Raw genomic sequence first — 23880 nt, 5'->3', positions numbered from 1 at the left:
GACTGGCCACCACTGCTTGCACATTGGCATAGCACCAGAAGTTGCTATTTCCTGCTGTCTCCTACCCAAAATTGCCCTATAGCCACAGAAACTGAGAGGGTGAGATCATAGTGGGATTTGTAAACAAGAATGAGATTTTTTTAAAAACCAAGGTGTTGCTGGACCAGGAGCCAATGTTGGTTAGCTGGTGCAGGAATGAAGAGTGAAAAGGATTTGGTGAAATTTAGGATATAGGCAGCAGAGCTTTGGATGAGCTCAAATTTACATATGTTGTAAAGGTGGGAGGCCAGCTAGGAATGCATTCATATTTTCAGCTCTAGGGGTAACAAGCAGGATGGATGACAGTTTCAGCAGATAAACTTACACAGAGGCAGAGATGGGTGATGATACAGAGGTGGAAATGGATAGTCTTATTGTTGGAGAGGATATAGAATTGGACATTCAGCTTCTATCAAATAAGATGCCAGGCTTTCAAATAAACTGAATGGGATATGAGGCCAATGGCAACATAATATTTCTAATACTGCAAATTGGACAAGCATAGTGACAAATCCGAGACAGTGGAGCGGCTGAGAGAGCTGTTGGTGATGTAGAGCATGTTATATCAGCAAGAACACAGCACACCACGGCCACAGTCAATGACACCATTTTTGCGAGGACCAAGTTCATGAGTTTCCAAAATGATGACGGGGAGCGCTCTTCAACTTTTCAGAACAGAGCAAAAACCTCATTACTGCTATTCATCGGATCATATGGGGTCCTACCACCAAAGAACCATAAAGTCCAATACCATTTCACCTTCTGTTTCCATGTGTAACATCTCCTGAGTTTTCCCCTTTCTCAGGCACCCACTGCTGAAATCTTTACTCACTGTTTTGTCACTTCCAGACTTGAATACCCTAATACTTCCCCAGCTAATCTTCTATTCTCCACCCTCCATGAATTTCAACTCATCTAAAACTCTCCTGCCCATTTCCTATGTCACACCAAACTTTGTTCACCTATTACCTTATCTTTGCTAACTTACAATGGATAGCAGGCCTCAAATTTGAAATTCTTCTCTCCATTTTTAAACCCCAGGGCTACTTTTCCCCCCTCTCTCCATCATCACAATACTATCCCCTCCAAACTCTCCTCTTGGTGCTGATGTTATGCGCTTTCTCCAGCCTTTGCTCTGACAATTTGCACCCATGCCAACTAGGTGACAGACTTCAGAATTCCCTCATTAAACGCACTGATAAATGCAATTTAAACTCTAACATTACACTCCACCCAGATTCCCATCTCCTTTAAAAACTGTTCTCTTTGGTCAAATTTAATCTCTAGACAAATGATGTAAATTCTGACCAGCTGCTGCTTGAATAATAAATCTAGGAGTCAACTGCAGCCAATGGAATCAAATATCTGCTGCTGCCAATCCACTACTATCCATTCTATAACATCAGTTGAGACAAATCCTTGCCCTCCCAAAAAAACCTCATAACTACCCTCCCCCATCCCATGCAAACCTCCAGCAGGGACTTATGGAACTCTGCCTCAGATACTGTGCTCAATATCTGCACAGTCGCAATAAACTATTTTACATGAGTTCTCGACCGGAAATAAACAAAATTGTTACTTTTTAGACAAACGCATTTTATTTATGATCTCTGCTGGAGGTTAATTTAGTTTTACATTTTAGAACATAGAAAAGCTACAGCACAAACAGGCCCTTCGGCCCACAAGTTGCGCCAATCCTATCTCTACCAAATAGGCTTACCTATAACCCTCAATCCTACTAAGTCCCATGTACTCATCCAGAAGTCTCTTAAAAGGCTCTATCGAATCTGCCTCCACCACCACCGCTGGCAGCCAATTTCACGCACCCACCACCCTCTGAGTAAAAAATTTACCCCGGCATCTCCTTTGTACCTACTCCCCAGCACTCTAAAACTGTGTCCTCTTGTGGCAGCCATTTCAGCCCTGGGAAAAAGCCTCTGAGAATTCACCCAATCAATATGTCTCAACATCTTATACACCTCTAACAGGTCATCTCTCATCCTTCGTCTCTTCAAGGAGAAAAGACCAAGCTCTCTCAACCTATCCTTATAAGGCATGCCACCCAATCCAGACAACATCCTTATAAATCTCCTCTGCACCCTTTCAATGGCTTCCACATCCTTCCTGTAATGAGGTGACCAGAACTGAGCACAGTACTCCAGGTGGGGTCTGACCAGGGTCTTACACAGCTGCAGCATTATCTCCCAACTCCTAAACTCAATTCCTCAATTGATGAAGGCCAGTACACCATATGCCTTCTTAACCACATCCTCTACCTGCAAAGCCGACTTGAGAGTCCTATGAACCCACTCCCCAAGATCCTTCTGATCTTCCACACTGCTAAAAGTCTTACCCTTAATATTATATTCCTTCATCCCATTTGACCTACCAAAATGAACCACCACACACTTATCCGGGTTGAAGTCCATCTGCCACTTCTCCACCCAGTCTTGAATCCTATTTATGTCACGCTGAAACTTTTGACATCCCTCCAAACTATCCACAACACCTCCAACCTTCGTGTCATCAGCAAACTTATCAACCCATCCCCCTCCACTTCCTCATCCAGGTCATTTATAAAAATCACAAACAGCAACGGTCCCAGAACAGATCCCTGGGGCACTCCACTGGTGACCGATCTCCATACAGAAAAAGACCCATCTACAACGACTCTCTGCCTTCTGTGGGCAAGCCAGTTCTGGATCCACAAAGCAACGTCCCCTTGGATCCCATGCCCCCTCACTTCCTCAATAAGTCTCGCATAGGGGACCTTATCGATCGCCTTGCTGAAGTCCATATAAACCACATCTACCGCTCTACCTTTGTCAATGCGTTTAGTCACATCTTCAAAAAACTCAACCAGGCTTGTAAGGCATGATCTGCCTTTGACAAAGCCGTGCTGACTATTTTTGATCATACTATACTTCTCAATGTTCATAAATCCTGTCTCTCAGGATCTTCTCCATCAACTTACCAACCACTGAGGTTAGACTCACCGGTTGATAATTTCCTGGGCTCTCTCTATTCCCTTTCTTGAATATAGGAAGCACATCCACAATCCTCCGTCTCCATCGATGACGCAAAGATCATCGCCAGAGGCTTTGCAATCTCTTCCCTCACCTCCCACAGCAACCTGGGGTACATCCCATCCAGTCCCGGCAACTTATCTAACTTGATGCTATTCAAAAGCTCCAACACATTCTCTTTCTTAACATCAACATACTCAAGCTTTTCAATCTGCCGCAAGCCTGCACTACAACCACCAAGATCCTTTTCCACCGTGAATACTGGAGTAAAGTATTCATTGAGCACCTCTGCTATTTCTACCGGTTCTATACAAACTTTCCCACCGTCACATTTTATATTTTTTCCTTGCCATCTAAGGACATACATCTGAGACAATGATGAAAGCTTTGTCCATTTGAAATTGTGATGGTGTGTATTTCTTGTCTGCCTATGTACTTCAGTTCTAACCCATCTGTGACTTGTGCTATTTGTCAGCAGCAATATTTAAAAGGTAGCTGCAAAAGCTTTGGGAAGCAGATAAGTGGACATTGAACCAGTTGTAAATAACATATCTGTGAGTCAGCAAGATAAGTTTAAAACTACTAAAAAAAACCAAGCCTCGTTAACTGACTAGAATGAATCAGAAATTTACTACACTTTAAATGGTCACTTTGCATATAGGGCCTGTGACAGCCGAAAATCAACTACTCAAACTGATCCCAATTTTGAGCTGTTGTCCATAGCCTTATAGGTTATGGCACATCAAATAGATATCAATAAATTTTTTAATGCATTGAGTGTTCCTGCCCCACCACCCTTTCCAATGTGTTTATGGATGAAATGCTTTCTCAACTCCCCTATAATCTGTTTAAGAGTTACTTTAAATCTATTCCTGCTCAGTACTGATTTATTTGTGAAGGGAAATGGGCTCTTCCTATCCATGATCCCTAATATTCCTGTATTTAAAACATAAACTTTAAATCCATGATAAAAATCAATAGTTTTATTCTTGATTAATTTAGTTTCCTGTCAGCCTCCTCTATTCCAAAGAAAACTTTAGCCTATCCAATCTTCCCTCATAACCAATAGACTCCATTCCTGGCATTACCCTTGTAAATCTTCTCTGCACCCTCCCTTATGCAATCGCATATTTCCTGCAATGCAGTGACCAGAACTGTACACTGCACCCTAACTGTAGTCTAATTAGCATTTTGTAGAATTCTAATGTAAACTCCCTGCTAGTTTCCTCAGCCTCCAACCATTCAAAAGTATCCCCAATGCCTTCTAAACCTTTACTTAATTGTTTTGTTTCCTTCAAAGATCGGTGAACATGCACTCCTAGGTCAGTTTCTCTACACTTCTCAAACTAATCATTTATTCTCTATTCCCTTGTTGTATCTGACCTCCCAGAAAGCATTTCTTCACTTCTTCAGACTGAGATCCATGTGCCACTACTCTGCCCACCTGCCCGATCCATTGATAGCTTCCTGCTATCTCCTGCTTTCTGCCTCACCATCAAACACACGACTAATTTTTGTACATCTGTAAACTCCTTAATCAAGCCCCCTTAACAAAAGTCTAAATCATTTGTAAAAAATCAAGGCTGGAACCAATTTGCTGCAAACAAACATGAGAACCCACTTACAGACACATCGCTCTTTTAGTACCCGGTGTAGAACACTGGTGCTACCCACATATTGATTTGCAGGAGGGTCAACCATTCCCGTTAGCACATCCCACCACGCACCCACCCCCCGCCCCGCCGCCCTACTCATGCCACATTAAGTTCCTTATACAAGCTACACAGCACGAGCAATGCCTCTTGATTTTAACTTCCCCACTTCTACAAATACAATTTTTGAGGTCCTCTGCATGGATGGGCAGAGCAACTCAACTCTATCGGGGAAAGATTCTAGAATAGAAATCACGGCGTCTTGAGCCACAGTAAAAGATACACCACAAGAACTAGGTGGCTCTGGACTCGACAGCTCACTGGGTGTATTAGGAACAGTAGTTGCAGGGCGACCACACACTTCAGAGGCTGAGAGCCAAACGTCAATCACAGGCTGACCCTGCATTTTTGGGGTGTTTCTTCTGTTTGAATGTGATTCACATGCCTGCGCACGACTTTGTCCTCAATTTGAACACAAAATGATAATGGACCCATTTCTAATATGATGGCTCGTGGAGCCCAGCATGGTCCACTTCCAAAGTCATGCACATATGCATTCAAAGTAGGTGACCCTGTGTAAGTACCACTGTGCATGTCATGGTTTAATTGCTGATTGTGTTGTTTTTGTCTCAGCGTCCCCTCCAAATGGCTAAACACCAAACCCAGACATGTGCGCAAGCAGCTTTTCATCAGCAGTTCTGATGGCGTGGAGCCAGTAGTCTGTGGTGTTGCGTTGTAACTCAGAAGGAATCTGGAAGAACGAGTCTCCAAGTACCTTCAGACAATTTCTTTATAAGAGAGACAACTTAAGGATCTGGATAGCTGTTTCGGCAAGACCATTTGACAGGGAGCAATCTTTATGTGCCAGATGCCATCCAGGTCTGTGAGCCTCTGAAATTCTACGCTGATGAAAGCTTTTCCATCGTCAGAGACAACACCTCTGGCATACCACGTATACTGAAGAAGTTTCACAGCCTCTCAACAACTGAAGTTGATGTCTTTGCCTGTGTGGAGTTTGCACATTCTCCACATGTCTACGTGGGTTTCCTCCGGGTGCTCCAGTTTCCTTCCACAATCCAAAAATGTGCAAGTTAAATAGATTGGCCATGGAAAATTGCTCCTTAGTGATAGGGAGATGCTAGGAAGATTAGTAGGGTAAATATGTGGGATAATGGGGATAGGGCCTGGGTGGGATTATTGTCGATGCAGGCTTGATGGGCCCAATGGCGTCCTTCTGCACTATAGGTATTCTATGATTCTATGACATTAAGCCACTTCAAAATGTGCAATGAGTAGCAGGAACATGGAACCTAGAAACAGTCTCACATATCTAACCCAAGGATGACCAGGCCATTCCCACAAGTGAAAAGGAGCTGAAGGAACCTGCTTCTAGTCCTGCTGGTTTAATAATGTTCTCAATGTTAGTGTCTAACATCTTCATCCTTGACATGCCTGGGTATAAGCTGTGGAGGTCTACCAAGAGTCCATATCTGCTCTTGGAAGGACTATGACTCTGGAACCACACAGCAAATTGCCATCCTGACAAATCAGTTCAGTTCTTCTGGAATAAAAGGGGTGCAGGTCATTGGACACAACGGCAACCTTGCAAAATAAAATAAGTTTTGACAGTACTGGATCTCTGCAGCTCATCCATTTCTTGATCTGTTTAGCACATATAGGTGATAAATCCAAGAAATTTAACAGCAACGCTAAATTCTTGTGAAAAGGGTGTGTTGGTAAGATTACCTGGTAACTGAGGATGACTAAGTGCATCTGCATTGGCTATATATGATCCAGGATGCTATGTAAATGTATACGGATAAGATGGCTGCATCAGAGCTCAAAAGTGAATTCTCGCTGAATCTATAGGTGGAATAGTTTTGTCTTTGTTGAACAAACTGAACAGCATTCACGGTTGCATGCAATTGTAAAATGTCACCATTGCAACCTCTTGACGTCAAACGCAACTGACAGCACTTCTTCCTCCAGGTAATCATAACCCTTTTCAGCCTGGGAGAGAGTGTTTTGAAACTCGGCTGACAGGCTTTTCTGATCTATCGTCCAAACAATGAGACAGTATGGCTCCTATGCCATGGGGAGAAGTTCACACATCAGCACTAGCACTTAGCTGAGTCATAATGTACCAAAAGCATGAGGACTGAAGCATTTCTTGACTGCTGCAATGGCTTTTTCTTGCTCTGAACCATGATGGTTCTTGCTCAGCAACAGGTGCAGTGGGCACTGATGCAAGCACAGTTCACAGATTAGGCAAGAAACAGCTGTAGTAATTTATCATCTCTTGGAATGACTTTAGTTCTGTTACATTGCCCAGGGAGAGTGGGGGCAAGGTGGGGGGAGGGAATGGTGCATTTTAATAGCTTGAATCCTGTCTTTAACAGGTTGCAACCCCGTAGCATCGAATCTGTGGCCTATTTAGGCAACCTCAGAAGCCTGGAATGTGCATTTCTCTGGCTTCAAACACACACCTGCTTCCAGAAATCTTTTCAGCACTTCCTCAAGGTTGGATAAGTGTTTAGCTTCAGTCAGTCCAGTGATAAGAACATCATCTAAGTACCAGATCAATCTAATTTTATTTTTTGTTGCCATTCTCAACCCAAAGGCTGGACCTCTCCCTGTCTATAGCCATCACAGGAAGCTGGGCTATCTGCTATTTGTTGCAGACCAGAACAGCAGCAATGCCCATGACACAAATGGGTTCTCCAGTGTAGGTTCTCAGCTGGGTGGATGCCAATGTCAATGGCTTCTGCCTACATTGAGGTACCTGAATGTGTGCCCTTCAACATCAGTAGTTGAAGCACCAGTGTCCACCTTCATCTGCAGTTCCTTGCCATTCACCTGCACTCTCAGTACAACGGGTGCAGATTTAACAGCAGTCACCAAATTGAGAGTATACAACGGCATCAGAATCCGCAGTTTCAGTTGACTCAATCAGATTTGCCCTGTACTCTGCTGTTGATTTATATTTTATTCTGCACTGCCTAGTCAGGTGTCCCCTCACGGCAATAGCAGCACTTTGCTTCTCTAAATATTTATGTACCCACGCCATGATTTCTTCCACACCCATAGCAAATGTGTACCTCATCAGCCAAAACACTAAGTCATTTGGTAGATGAGAAAAATCATTCTGAACATGTGCTGTGTTGTCTAATGCACCGTGTTCAGCAGCAAACTTCTGCGTAATGTGGTAAAGTGTTCCATCGTTCATGTACTACAAATTCTGAGAATGGCACGAGACAGTTCTAGAGTACATTTGAAATCAATAACCGGTTCAGCAAGCAAGTGGCATTGTTGTTCATCCTGCATACCAGCCTATGCTGTAGCACATTCAAAACATCTCCAAACTCACAGTAGTTGGTGAGCTATTTCAGGTTCACCACAAAGGTAGCAACAGAATCTTGTGGAGCACAAACTCTCATGTTGAACTTGAAGTTAGAAATGTCAAAGTCTCAGTACTGCATCCAGGACGAAGAGGTACCTGATAAAGCTATATGTTTTACTATTGCAAACATTCAGCAGGATAGCTCTATGATTGTCTTCATCAGTAATTTATTTCACAATGAAATAGAAACCGAGCCTCTCAACATACTGACTCCAGTCCTCAGCATCTGCATCATACATGTCAACAGAGTGACCATGTGTTTACATGCTGACACAGCTAGAAAAGAGATCTCATGTCAGGAGTGCAGAAGTTGCCCTGGGAGGATGGTGGAACACAAGCATTGAAGCAGTTCTGAGCTAGTGAATAAACTACTCTTCATAGAAGTCCTTGTTGTCTGTGATTCAGAATTCAAAACACTTGCATGGTGTTAGGAGTTGCAATAGGACTTCTCCACATTGGCCCACAGACTTCACCACATTGACTCACTTATATCTGTTGAAATCATTACGAATATTTGGGAAAAGTTCCAGAAGGAGCAGTATATTTACTGCAAGTCAAAAAATGATCCAAAAAAGTTAAAAAATGTACCCCAGTCCAACACCAGCATCTCCACATCATATCAAAAAATGTACAGGCTTATACCCTGTTAAATCTTGCTGGTCATGATGTGGATATGCCGGCGTTGGACTGGGGTAAACACAGTAAAAAGTCTGACAACACCAGGTTTAAGTCCAACCGATTTATTTGATAGTAAACTCACTAGCTTTAGCTCACTCACTCTTGCTGGCCCAGAGACCATCAAAGACTTCAAGTTTGTTTGTTTTCTAGACAGGAAGAAAACGTAGACTAAACGCTAAAGCAGCCATCAATATCTGCATGTTAAATGAACAGAAAAATAAAGCACAGAATTTAGGAGGGCAACTGAAATATTCACAGTACAAGGTCACTGCCAGCAGCCAGCACCTACTGAAAAGAACAGCTTGTTTTGCATTTGTTAAAACATGACTGCTACAGATCCAAACCACAGCAGCCCTCCTCTGCCATCAGCAACATGGCAGTTGTTCCACCCTCAAGGGTTGGAAGCGTCACTAAGGTGAATGAATTAGAGTTCAACCAAAGCAATGAAGGTACCAAGCCTCCAACACACTACTGCAACAGTGCTGATAACGGCACAGGAAAAAGGGAGATCTTCACCATCCTCAACATGATTAGAAATAATGGCAGACTTAAAGTCAACATTAAAGTTTATTTATTAGTCACAAATAGGCTTACATTAACACTACAAAGTAGTTACTACGAAAATCCCCTAGTCTCCACACTCCGGCATCTGTTCGGGTATGCTGACGAAGAATTTAGCATGGCCAATGCACCTTACCAGCACATTTTTCAAATTGTGGGAAGAAACCAGAGCACCCAGAGGAAACCTACGTTGACACGGTGAGAACGTGCAAACTCCACACAGAAAGTGACCCCAGCCATCAATCAAATCAGGATTTCTGTTGTGGGGCGGCAGTGCTAACCACTATGCCACCCTAGATTAAAACTGGAACAAAGGTTAATGTACTATCCAGCCAAAGGTTACAGGAAAGACTTGTATGCAGCACCAGATCCCACACAGACGCATCTCATGGTTTATGGGGGGCAGAGAATCCACACTGAAGGAGTAGGACCTCTCCACTGTGCACAAAGAAATTTCAAGTTCCATATGATTGATGGAGCGTAAAGCAACTACTAAAGCTTCAGGATAGCATTGCACCGCGACTCATTCAACTCAGTCCGGAAGTGCATGCTCTACAACTCTAAGCCCCAGAAATGATAAGATATAGTAACCTCTTCTGTGACACATTTGGTAAACTACCAGTTGTATACCTTAAGAGACTAGATGATTCGGTGCCACCAATAGTCTGTGCTCATGAGGAATGGGTTTCAACAATGGTGGCTACAATACAGAAAAATGGCACGCTCTGAATATGTATTGATTGTGTGTACTTGAACAAAGTGCTGCTCAGATCTCATCACCCTGTGAAGACAGTGGACTAAGTGATCGCAGATATGCAAAATGCCAGTGTGTTCAGAATTCTTGATGCGAAATGGGGGTTCTGGCAAACCCCATTAGATGAGGAATCCTTGAAACTAGCCGCATCCATGTGTCCAGTAGGCAGATATTGTTTTCTCCACATGGTCTTTTGGATCTCCATTGTAGCAAGGTTTCCAGCGGTGCATAGAATAGTGCTTTGCAGGCCAACCTTGTGATTGTTGGTGACGTCCTTGTTTGGGGTCATATGATGCAAGAACATGACGCAAATCTTTGCCTCGTCCTTAACAGAATCAGGATCATCCAATTAATGCTTAATGCAGATCCAGGGTAAACTAAGCCTTACATGGGCCATTTACTCACAGGTGATAGTGTAAAGCCCTATCCAGATAAGGCAAGGGCTGTACTACAGATAGCCATTTCCATTTTCTTGGTCTGACAAATTATCTTCCTAAGTTTATCCCGTGGTACAGAGAGGTCACTGGAGCTCTTCAACAACTTCTCCTCCAGGACATTGAATGGTACTCATAAGAGTGTTATACATCGGTCTTTAACAGACTCAAACAGGCACTCACCCAAACCCCACCAGTGTTACAATACTTTGACATTCGAGCACATGTATTCATATCAACAGATGCCTCCCAGCACGGTCTTGCATCCAGAATGGCAGACCAAAAGTCTTTATTTCAAAGGCCTTCACTGACACGAAGACTTATTATGCATCGAACGAAAAGGAACTTGTTGCTTTAGTGTTTGCCTGTCAGAAATTTTTACATGGTTACCCTGAAACTGTTGAAACACATCACCAGCCACTCATGGCAACATAAAAAAGCTGCTCCACATCATATCTGCATGATTACAACACTTGATGCTAAAGTTACAGCGCTACAACTTCAGCATCGTTTGCAAAGTGACAAAGGAGCTGTCGCTGGTTGATACCCTCTCCAGAGCCTTCATTCACACCACATATCAGATTGATTGGAAGGGAAACATGGACTTTATGGTAAGAGAGATGCTGTGCTTTCACCAAATTCAGGAACGTTACAGGCAGACATCACATGCAGGCAACTGCACTACATCATCATGAGGGGCTGACTAGAATCCTCAAAGGTACTTCCCCACATTCTTTGCCATCAGCAATGAATTAACCATAAAGGATGGACTGATACTGGGGAGAATCTCCAGATATACATTGTGCAATGAACTCTAGCCACATCAAACAAAGGAACCACTGTATTAATATGTAGTCCAGACATCCCATGGTCATTAACAGCAGTTAATATCTTCAAGTGAAACGGCAAACAACATTTAGTCAATTTGTATTCTGGGTGGGTTGAACTCAACTACTTGTTAAACATGATGAGTAACACAGTTATCATCAAGCTCAAGAGACCTTTCACCACACGGCATCCTATAGAGACATCTAACAGACAACCCTCACCAATTTGTCTCCATTGAATTTCATAACTTTGCACACATTGTGGACTTTGAGCAAATTATGAGCAGGCCCTGACATCCACAGTCAAGTGGTCTGGCAGAACAGATGGTATGCTCAGTCAAACATCTTCAAGAGGAATGTACACCGGATCACACAGGCTCCTATGCTGCATTCCTCATCCTGCGAAAACTGACCACGACAGGGTCTATCTTCGTCAACACAACCCTTTTGTAGGCACACCAAGACTTATTCCTACTGCTAAGATTCTGCTGCAGTCCAAACTTGAAATCACTTGCCACTTTCACTTGGGTGCCACAATCTTTAAATTATTTTTGCAAGTCTATCATATGTAACCCTGTCAAAACATTTGCTAAAAATCCCTAGGTGAAACTAAACATGCTACCCTCATCAACTGTGTTTTTTAACCTCCTCAAGACATTCAAACAAATTAGTCAAAGAAGATCTTTCCTTAACAAATCTATGTTGACTGTCCTTAACAAATGATTCTTCTCTAACTGGTGATTAATATGGTTGTTCAGAAGTTTTTCCAATAACTTCTGCAGAGATTAGCCTGACTGGCCAATTGTTAATTGATCTATCGCTTTCTCCCTTTAAAATCAACTGTACAATGTTAGCAATCCAGCACTATGTCTGCAGCCAGAGGGGACTGGAAAATGATGATTAGTATGAACGTTACTGGCTAGATTTTATAGTCACAACAATAACATTCTGCAGTTTTATGTGAATTTGCACTAGACAAAAAAAATGCTGCTAGATTATGGTGAACAAGAACCACTGCTCCTCCTTAGGGCAATGGTAGTTCTTATCATCAGGTTCTGCAGAACCACCATTTACCTGCAGAATACCAACATCATCCTCTGAAACGGTGATCCGAATTCCATACTGCATGACCAACATAAAACCAAAAAGTCATGAGAATAAGTAGCAACTTTCCCAGGACACTAAACTACATCATGTAAACTCACTACCCGTTCCATGCTGTGGTGTGAATTATATGCATTTGATTGCTTTAACCAGATAAGCCAACTTTCTCTTCACTGATCACCTTATTTTCAACTTATATAGTACTTAAAATCAAGAGTGGTACAATAGTAGACAGGATAAAGGATTTTTGAACGTAATTAATAACAAGCTAAGGAACCCAAACTTTACCAGCTGAGTTCAGAACTCAGGAGCTCCAAGTCTCCACAGCCTTCAGACTTGGCTGAACATGCACAATTTTGTATCTTTACATTCTTCTGGTCCAGGACTGGTCCCTTGTGCCAGTGCATAAACAGGAAAGAAAAAGGGTGCAAAAAGCCCAGGTCAGGCAATTGGATGCAGAGTGACATGGGCAGCAAGTGTTCCACACAGGATGCAAGAAAGAGGTCCCAAGGAGTTTTCCAGACCTTGGACAAGGGAGAAGAACAGGGAGAGGTTTCAGTTGAAAGTCCCAAGTAAAGAGCAAAGACAAGGGACAAAAAGAGATCCCAGTTAAGTTCAGTTAAAAGAGAGGAGCAGAGAAAGGAGCTCCAAGTTGGAGTAAGAGCTGTTGGGAACAGACTTAAAGGAAAGAGGACTCAGGAGCAGACTGGTAATTGCCCTTTGGGGCAGTAGCATTCTGCTCAGCATGGCCAGAGATCTGAGATTCTGCCTGTAATTTGGTGTTTGGGTAAATACACTGGAATCCTGGCCAACAGAATCTGAAGGCAAGATTGAAACCCTGGGGTAAAAGCAAATTACTACGGGTGCTGGAATCAGAAGCAAAAACAGATAATAGTGAAAAATCTCAGCACATCTGACAGTATCTGTGGAAAGAGAACTAAGCTAATGTTTTGAGTCTGGGTGACTTTTCAGAGTTCTGGGCTGCCACCATGTCAGGAGAAGGTGTCAGGAGGGGTGCCCAATATGCCTGGCATATTCCTACCATTGGAAACCTTAGTGGAATGACTGCCAGTAGGCAGCTAATGAGCCACCCAAGGATCTAAATAAGGGCCAGATTCAAATGCGAGCATTTGGCCTCCATCAGAACTGCTTGCAATCGCATAAGGGTACTGCCAGATAAATCCTGGTTGTCTTCTAGTGGGATCCTTGAGCCTGGGGAACCTGTTCTTAGATATCTGTGGTACCACTGGCCCATGGAGAAGCATGCCAGTGACAGTGTCCATCCCTGAGCCCAAATCCCTGGTCACTCCCATAACTGCCTCCCATCCAATTCCCCCATCTCTGGCAGCCAGATGAAAGATCAGCCAACCAGAAATATTAACTCTTCCTTTCCACTGATGCTGCCTGACTTGATTAGTACTTACATAATTTTCTGTTTTTATTTCAGATTTCCAACCTTTTGCAGTATTTTACTTTGGTGCACTCCAAAGCTGAACCATGAGAAATCATCAACTAATTAACAGAGAATTCCTTACACTCACTTTAAACTGCCTACATGAAATGTTGATACCTGATCACAAATCTCTGCTGGTGTGCAAGCCTGGTCTTAGCATGCAGCTAAATTTCACCACTGTTGTCTATTTCATTTGTTTCTCTTAACTCATGATATTTCATTCAAAGGGTGCCACTTGCTATAGCTCAGTAATAGGGCTCCATAGAGTGGGAAGGGGTGTGCGTGCGTGTGTGTGTGTGTGTGTGTGTGTTTTAAATGAGTAACAAAGGCTTCTTGAAAAGCCGGGACAAGGAATTTAGCTATGGAGACTAAAACAGTGGTGTTTTGTGATGAAAGGTGCTGGAAGAAAAAGCTTCAATGGGCTGTGTAGCCCACATTCCCTGACTTGTTTCTTTCTTAGTAGGAAAAAAGTCTTAATTTTGGACTAAGCCTCTACGTACAAAGTTACGCAATTGTAAGAAATATCATCAAATAGCCTTGCTGATTACAGCTATGTACCAATTCTGTTTACAGCCCCGGTTTCCTTTATTAGCTCTTCCACTCCATCCATAACATCAACAGTATACCTCGAGGTCATCCTTTTTCATGTGATGAGCCATTGAATTACTTGTTTGTGTTTATATAGTTTGATTCACATTAACACCAGCCTGCAGCTGGCATTAACCACAACAATCATTTGCTACAACCAAAGATGGAGTAAATAAGAACATTTTCCACCAAATTCCTATTAACGTATTTTGAGAGAGAGAGATTACAAAGTGAGGAATGTCTTAGCTTCAGGGACACTTCTGTAGATGAAACAAAAACACACAACAAACACCAACACTAATCCAGTTTGAATAAAGCAAACATAGCATGCAATATCAGACTTAGTTTCTAAGTGAAAGCTTTGATAATTAAATTTTCAGAATTTAGTTTAACAGCAATGCGGAAGAAGCAAATTAAAATTAAGTCATTCCAAATACCATACAAGACTTGAGAATTTTATGCGACATCAGCAAAATGTATGGTCCTTTTTATAATTGTTAAAATCTCAACAACATACTGCTATCTGATCATTGTGAATAATGTAGAAATAATGAACACTGAATTTTATTAAGTTTAAATAATTTGTTTAAGAAAAGCAAAGGTTCTAGAATTCAACATTTGAAATAAATGTTTCTGGGGCCAGAATTGTGTATGGTGGCAGTGGCCCCACCCACAACTGAAAAATCAGGGCTGAGCCTGCCTCCATTTAGCTAGGTCACCCCTCAGCGATTTAACAATAGTTGACATTGGCTCAGGGCATGACTCCAGCCCTAGTCTGGGAGCACACTCCATTACCGAGAGTTGCTGGCAACTCTCTGGGCCCAGCAATGCCACTGGGAGCAATGGCTAATGGTGGAGCCAATCCTTCAATGGAGCCAGATGAGAAAGTAAGTTGGGGTCTTGCACTGGGTCCTATCAAGAAGGCCTTGACAAGGGGGTAGGAGGAACAAAAGATGCCACTGAGGAAAGATCCCATCAGCCCACAAAATGATTATCAAGTGAATGTGGTGAAGATCGTGCATCTCTGCAACCCTCCTGAAATATTAGTAGAAGCAGAGTCTTTGAATTGTTTTAGGGCAGAGGTGGATAAATTCTTGGTAAGCAAGGAGTGATACGTTATCAGGCGCTGGAAGAATGCAGGTTTGAGGTTATCATCAGATCAGCCATGATTTTATTAATTGGCGGAGCTAGCTCAAGGGGCTGGATGGCCTACTCCTTCTTGCTCCTTGTGCGTATGGCACCTTCTGCCAGAGCTCAAATCCCATGAAGCCCGAAAGTACAGGCCTCAATTGGCCTTTACGTGAGTTGATCGCTCAATCCCTCCCCTCACCCCATGTAATATACCAGTGGAAGTGGACTGGTGGAGGCCCCCGAGAGGGGGCAGGAAAACTCCACCCCCATGTGTTTGTGAACAAGAACTTGCATTTAGATAATGACTGTCACATAACACATCCTATAACCCTTCACAGCAGCGGGATCCAAACCACAGCAGGCTAATTTTCATGCTCTTCCAGAGTTTAGGTACAGCCAATCACTTCATCAAAATTCCACCTCTGTTTTTTTTGGCGGGCGGGGGGGGGGGAAGTGATATACAGGGAGTAATTCAAGTACTTAGTAGACAACCACTTATTCTATTTCATCTTTCAAGTCGTGCTGGCTTGAGTTGATTGCCACCAGGAGTAACAATCATAGCTGCTGATGGGTATTTTAGAGCACTGGCTCACTCTATTACTCGGGTTAGACACTATCTGGACATGAATTGATAACCTTGACACATCGTATGTAACACTCGGCTGTGGTTAGGGGCCTTAATAGGTATCCATGCGCATTTTTGCAAAAGGTAATGTCAGACAAAGATGCTGCACCATTTTATATTATTGCTCCTTTCTACAGGGAATGCAGCAAAGGCTGGCACACAAAATAAAATTCTGTGACTTGCTTAAAGCATCAGTAGACTGAAGACTGACAGCTATGGCACAAGTACTAACTAGCAACAACTATGGTCTTGTATAGATTCAAAGATGAGTTTGCATTTATTTTCACAACAATTGGTGGGACTATCTCTGTGTTGCATCTGGTCTCAAGTTCTGTCGACAGCAAATAATGACACGACAATCTTTTACATGTAGTCTATAGAGCGATGGCAGATTATCTAATACATCAGTAAATAGGTCCACCTAGGCCTGAAAGCTTGGGTCTTGGATCAAGACAAAGTCAATGTCAGATGCCTGAAGTACAAGTCTTTGTTCATTCTGTTGGACTCCCCTTCCCCCTACAAACCTATCTGTTTTATTGGAAAGCCCGCGAGAATGCTTGTGCAATTACTCAAAGGCTGCTGTCAAGAAACATACAAGGAACTTTGTAAAACAAAAAATCCAGCAACAAAAGAAGACGTAAAGGATCAGAAGGACCTTGGGGTACAGATCCATAGGACTCTTAAATTGGCCTCGCAGGTAGAGGATGTGGTCAAAAAGGCGTATGATGTACTGGCCTTCATCAATCGACAGATTGAGTTTAGGAGTCAGGAGATAATGCTGCAGCTTTATACGACCCTAGTCAGACCCCACTTGGAGTACTGTGCGCAGTTCCGGTCACCTCATTACAAGAAAGATGTGGAAGCTATTGAAAGGGTGCAGAGGAGATTTACAAGCATGTTGCCTGGATTGGGTGGCATGCCTTATGAGGACAGGTTGAGGGAACTCCGTCTTTTCTCCCTGGAGAGACAAAGGATGAGAGGTGACCTGATAGAGGTTTATAAGATGTTGAGAGGTATTGATCGAGTGGATTCTCAGAGGCTATTTCCCAGGGCTGAAATAGCTGCCACAAGAGGACACAGGTTTACGGTGCTGGGGAGTAGGTACACAGGAGATGTCGAGGGTAAGTTTTTCACTCAGAGGGTGGTGGGTGAGTGGAATCCGCTGCTGTCAGTGGTGGTGGAGGCAAATTCGTTGGGGTCTTTAAAGAGACTTCTGGATGAGTAAATGGGATTTAATAGGATTCAGGGTTATAGGTAGGCCTAGTAGGTAGGGATATGATCAGCGCAACTTGTGGGCCGAAGGGCCCGTTTGTGCTGTAGTTTTTTTATGTTCTATGTTCTATAGCGGGATTTTATGGCTTCACTCGTCCCGAAATCTGAATTAAATCCTGCCCAAGATCAACAGACCTTCTCATGCTCCACCCTGCAGCCGCTCTGATTCCCGTGGCAGACGGGCCAGTAAAATTCTGGCCAATATCTCAAAGATACTATGGCATAAAAGATACAAGAAAATTGCAACACAATTGTAATTTGTCACTCTCACCTTTTAAGAATTCAAGTGCTGAAAGACAGAGAAAAAAGGATCATTTAGATCCGAAACATTAACTCTGTTACTCTCCACAGATACTGCCAGACCTGCTTAGTTTATCCAGCACTTTTTGTTTTTAGTTCAGATTTCCAGTATCTGCAGTATTTTGCTTTCAAAAAGCCTAGAACACTAGTTTTAATGGAAATGCAATGGAGAGTAAGGACAGCAAAAAGAAAATGTGATCAATTTATATTCCATGGACTACATTCAGAGTATAATAGAGGCCACAGGAGGTCTAGGCCATGCTTCAAAGACTGCCTGCAAACCCCTATTGTCTAATTTAGCTAAAACTGATTATGCAAAGTTTGGGTACTCTTTACAAGCACACAGTTATAGAATTACCTCTTTAGATGATCAGAAACACTGCTAAACGGTATTTGACAATAAACAATGAGTTTAAATATTTACACTTTATTGATAAATCAACACTTGGACTCAACAAAAACAACACTTTGACTCAGCAAAAACAATACTTTTTGCATTGGTGCAGTTTTGGAGAAGGAATGACAAGGATGATCCCATGACGTTACAGTTTAAGCACTGAAAGATCTCCCAGAACTTTACACTTTGCGTTAGCAAAAATAACTAGGTGACAAAATGAAAATCGAAACAGACAATGCATATGCAAATAAAATATTTAACTTGAACTTCAACTCTGTAATCAGACAACATAATATAAAATGAAGCATTAAGGAAGCACGATTTGAGATTGGGTGGGCAGGAAGGAGAAAAGGAGGATCTGCATTTATATAATACCCGGGCATCATATGGGCATTTCACAGAAAATGCACAGCTAATTAGTTCACAGAAAGGTCTCATAGTCAGCAAAATCAATGAATTACTAGGTAATTTGTTTTATGATGATGTTGGTCAAGGAAGAAATACGGGCCTAGATAGAATGAAAAACTGAGTACAGTTTTGAACGTGACCTTATCAAAAGTGCCAGGGTGATTGTAATTTTCTTCACTAGAACAAACAAGGAGGCTCTACAGCAGAAAATGGGAAGTTAGATATTAACACTGGAGCTATACTTATTTTTGTCTTTGCAAGTAGGGAAAAACCTACCTAAAATCTTACTCAGAAAAAATGGAGTGAGTCTATAATACCATAGGTTGTTCTTGGATCTGTGGCGAGAATGGGGTTAATGGATGAACAGCTTTTACTCACCCCATAGTCTCTTACATTTTTTTTACATTCTAATTTAATATGGTCGTATTGCATGTTTATTTCTTACTTCATATGCCTTCTTTAGTTACAAACATGAAACCATTCAACTTCAGACATGGTAGAAATGGATAAATATGCCACAAAGGCCACATATCATGTTAATTGGCACAAGATTTTAATGCATCTTAATAATTCCCCTTATGGTATTCAATATCAGAATGAGTGGTAAATAAGCCCACTTAATACCTAAGTCTGATATTTAAACCCAATTTAACTTGCTACTACAATATCAGTTCAGCTTTACACATCTGCAATGGAGACAGTTTGTGTGTTATTGGAATCAGAAACTAGATTAGTTATTTCAGCAATACACATTTTTAAGAATTAGCCATTTTAAATGGAAATAATCTGAAGGCAAACAATTTGCTCACAAAAAGATTTATGAGCCTACAAATCACTTGCAATTTGTTAGGAATAGGCCTCATATAAAACTGTAATTTTTTTCAAGCTAACTATTTGTTTACAAGCTCAAGCTACCAGAATTTTACCGCTTTGCCTACCGAAGGCTCAACAGATGCCGCCCAAGGCCAACAGAGAATGCTGTTCCGCGAGTCTCGTCCGCCCCAATTCTTGATTGGGCGTGCCGGTAAAATTTCTGCCTCTGATGTTTTCTTACAAAGCAGACATATCAGCATGGTCTAATTTTATTTTTTTTATTTATTTGGAGGAAAGACATAGAGTTCTACAGCAAGGAAAATCAAGATTATTTTAACATGTAACAAATCATAGAATTCCTACAGTGCAGAAGGAGGCCAATTGGCCCACTGAGTTTGCACCGACCACAGTCCCACCTGGGCCCTATTCCCATAATCCCATGTATTTACCCTGCTAATCCCCCTGACACTAGGGTCAATTTAACATGGCCAATCAACCTAACCCACACAGCTTTGGACTATGGGAGGAAACCAAAGCACCCAGAGAAAGCCCATGCAGGCATGGGGAGAATGTGCAAACTCCATGCAGACAGTGACCCAAGGATGGAGTTGAACCTGGGTCCCTTGGGCTGTGAGACAGCAGTGCTAACCACTGAGCCACCGTGCTGCCCCTAAATCATTTCAGGAATTTAAGAAACTCAATCTATTGATGATACACATCGCACCAACTTTTCGTATTAAAAATGTGTACACAGAAATTGATAATGTAAATCACCTCAGAAAACTCATCCATCAGCGGAAGAGTTCCATTGCCATCAATGGCAGAATAGTGTGTTTCTGGCATGACAAGTTTAAGACTAATATAAATATTATAAAGACATAATTTATAATAAAAAATATAAAAATGAAAGATAGAATTATGAATTGAGAGCAGAGGCTGGATTACATTTGCATGACCTGGTCTAATTACCTCACTTCCTCTGAAAACTATATTTTGTCCACTACCACAAGACATCAACTAGTCTTGAATATAGTTAAAATGTCTTCAGCTTATCACACAGTCATAGCAGCATACATAACCAAAAAGGCCCTTTGGTCCACAGAGTTCGCACCAACGATAACTGTCAATAAAGGCGTGTTAATCCCATTTTCCTGCACTTGTCCCACACCTTTGAATGTGATAATATTTCAAGTTCTCATCCAAATATATTTTTTAAAAGATTTCCAGCCTCCACTACCTTCCCAGACAGTGCATTCCTGATTCCCACCATCATCTGAATGAAATTTTTTTTTCTCAAATCCCCTTTGAATCTCCTGCCCCTTCCCTAAAACTATGCCCTTCCTGTTTGACTCAAAAGGCCCCTACTCACCCTGTCCAAGCCCTTCATTATTTTATACACCTCAATCATGTTGCCCCTCAACCTTCCCTGCTCTAAAGAAAACGATCAAAGCCTACCCAAGCCTCTGCTTACAGCTCAGATGTTCCAGCCCAGGCAACATCCTGGTGAACATCTTCTGTACCCTCTCTGGTGCTTTCACATCCTTCCTGTTACGAGGTGACCAAAACTGCACAAAGTACTCTAGCTTACCATATGTATATAAAATTCATAAGTCAAAGCTATCAGTCCTCAAAAAAAGGAGTTGCATGTCCATTAGTGGTTGAGATGATTTTTTAAGCTATCAGTTAAGACTTGTCAGTTCAAACAAAAAACAATAGACTTCATGTGAACCAAAGGAAAAAGTTCTAATCAGAAACGTCTTTCACATATTAAACTCTTCAAAAAGCTGTTAAATGACAAGCAAAAAGGACTAAATCCATTATAATGGTACAATTCACAAAGCAGTGGGTTGCTTTACAAGCAATTGTTGGTCGAAAGTAATTTTCATGCATAATAAACACAAAATAATAAAATAAATAACCACATGTACCCACTGGCTGATCTATTTCATTTTAGAAAGCGCCATAACAACTTTCTTCCAGATCAATCTACTTGGTCTGCAGTTCTAATGGGTTTCTAGTGATTCCCCTCACTCTTTGAAGCATACTCCATCTCCATTTGCCACCTGCAACCATTTAGTAGGTTTTGATTTTTGATGTTTAAGGCATTCCATAATGCTATTGCTGCAATAAATAAACAAACGCAGGAGGTTGTGTCAAAATATTTATTTCAACAGTAATAAAGTTAGGACTTAGCATTGAACAATGAACACATGATAGAGATTTTGCAATAAAATTAATAAATGATACTAAAGGCTCAAAACCTGCAGAAAAATCAACTGTAAATGGCTGACTACCCATCAATACAATTCCAGCTTTCTATTACTACACAAGACAATTAAAGCTAGCTTGCATATGGTGTCTTCACCGTTTCCAAAATGATATCCCAGTAAACGCTGTTAGGTAACGTGCTGAAAATGTACTCTGCAATTTTTAATCAGTGGACTGTCTGTGTTAATGAATGACTTTACAGTGAAAAGGCAGGTACAGGTCTACTCCAGGTGCTGAGGTACTTTGATCAGTTCTACTGGCTTTTTTCGGATGAAGCCGGACAGAATTTAAAATATAAACATAAATATCACAATACTGGTGAATTAGTAATGATTTAGATAGCGTCACGATTATCTCCATAAAACACATACAAAATAACTACATCAGGTTAACACGAACATACGGCGAGAACAGGAAAAGAAAAACATCTCTTTCATAGTTCGGCTAATCAATCATATTATAAATCTAAGTGATTTTTCTTAGGCATCGGAGCTCGAGACCCAGGTAAAGTAAACCGTGTAAGGGCTAACACATATGTTGTTTTTAACAATATTTCAGCAGAGCATAGGGACAAACTTTCCAATGTGCGTAACAAGTTGCATTTATATTAAAATTGCGTGTATTCTCTAAATATCCAGGACAACTGTCACTCAAAATGCCTGTTAAAGGAAAACCACCAAGTGGACTTACCTGTCATCTGCCTGCCAACCTTGATCTCCAAGAAGTAAATCACGAAATCTGTACCTTGGAGGAAGAGGAGGCACTTCGTTTTCCAGGTCCACCATTCTTTCCAGCTATGTAGTATACCTGTGTGAGGCGAATATATATATATAATTCTATGTGTTTTTCCCCCTCTCCCACAATGTGTGGTCACCTCTTTTAGAGGGGAGGGAGAAAACCCCCTCCCACACAAGGGTTCACTTGAGTTGTCTCTGGAAGCCCGGCATGCAAGACGGTGCGAGGTGCTGCTCGAACCTGCTTTTCTTCATGCGAAGATGCAAAGTGCTGAGCGCGCGCGACGGCAGTAGCAGCAGCCGGCAACCCCGGTTCACTCACGGATGAAGCGCGTGTCCCCTCCGGGGGGGTGGAGGTGCAGTCAGGGATGGAACGCTGCTCAGAGCGCCTGTCCCCTCCGGGGCAATCAGGAATGGAACGCTGCCCGGAGTGAGTTCCCTCCAGGGCAGTCAGGATGGAACACTGCCCGGAGCGTGTCCTCCTCCAGGGCAATCAGGAATGGAACGCTGCCCGGAGCGTGTCCTTTCCAGGGCAATCAGGAATGGAACGCTGCGCGGACCGTGTCCTCCTCCAGGGCAGCCAGGATTGAACGCTGCGCGGAGTGTGTCCTCCTCCAGGGCAGTTAGGAATGGAACGCTGCCCGGAGCGTGTCTTCCTCCAGGGCAATCAGGAATGGAACAGTGCCCGGAGCACGTGTCAGCTCCCCCCCCTCCCCCCCCTCCCCGGAACTGATGCAGAATCAGAATATCCCCACACCTGTGTCCATTGCAGGCGCTGCCGCCCCCGCCCGAAACTATGGGTTTTGTCTCCCTATAGCTGAGGGAAAATCCCTCCCTCGGGTTGTTTACTGGCTGGATCCGTGCACGCGCATTTCCCAGATCGAGGGAAGATCCTTTAACGTGCAGTCGTGTGATTTATAGTGGGCGAGGGATGTCCTCGTCCAACAGTGGAGCGTCGAATAGCATAGGGCACACAAAGCAACATACACACGGGAAGGATTTCCCTCCCCTGGCTGGCGTGGGAAATACCTTCCTGGAAATGGCAATGCTCCACAGCAGGTTTTATTTATAGTTAAATATGTGGAAATATAGGAAAGCTTCGCTGTTTATATATTTTTAAAAATTCATTCTCAGGATGTGGATTGGCATTTATTGTCCATCCCTAGGTGAATTTTGATCCAGGAACAATGTAGGAACCTATGAAACATATGAGGATAATTTCTGGCATCCAGAAGGATTTAAGAGGTGGAGGTATTCCCATGCATTTACTGTCCTTGTCGATCCAACTGGTGGATGCAGTTCATGGATTTCGGAGGGACTGTGGAATAATGCTTAGAGAATTGCTGCAGGCATCTTGTAGATAACACGCATAGTACACGCTCAGCACAATAACGGTGGAAGTTGGTATTCAACAAC

At 42.4% G+C, this 23880-nt stretch overlaps 1 protein-coding gene across 3 annotated transcripts in view; it reads right to left on the bottom strand.

Moving 5' to 3' along the window:
- Window positions 1–22515, bottom strand: part of LOC145348394 (potassium channel subfamily T member 2) — a 693657-nt gene extending 671142 nt beyond the window's left edge. For all 3 annotated transcript variants that reach the window (XM_080196607.1, XM_080196608.1, XM_080196609.1), the window contains exon 1: window positions 22421–22515. In XM_080196607.1, coding sequence (XP_080052733.1) covers window positions 22421–22515 — 95 coding nt within the window. The remainder of the gene's footprint in view (window positions 1–22420) is intronic.
- Between the last annotated feature and the right edge of the window lie 1365 nt (window positions 22516–23880).

The sequence above is a fragment of the Carcharhinus amblyrhynchos genome, chromosome 9 (genome assembly GCF_965287045.1).
Source record: "Carcharhinus amblyrhynchos chromosome 9, sCarAmb.v2.hapA, whole genome shotgun sequence".
Classification (NCBI taxonomy): domain Eukaryota; kingdom Metazoa; phylum Chordata; class Chondrichthyes; order Carcharhiniformes; family Carcharhinidae; genus Carcharhinus; species Carcharhinus amblyrhynchos.
This window is presented reverse-complemented; position numbering and strand designations above follow the sequence as displayed.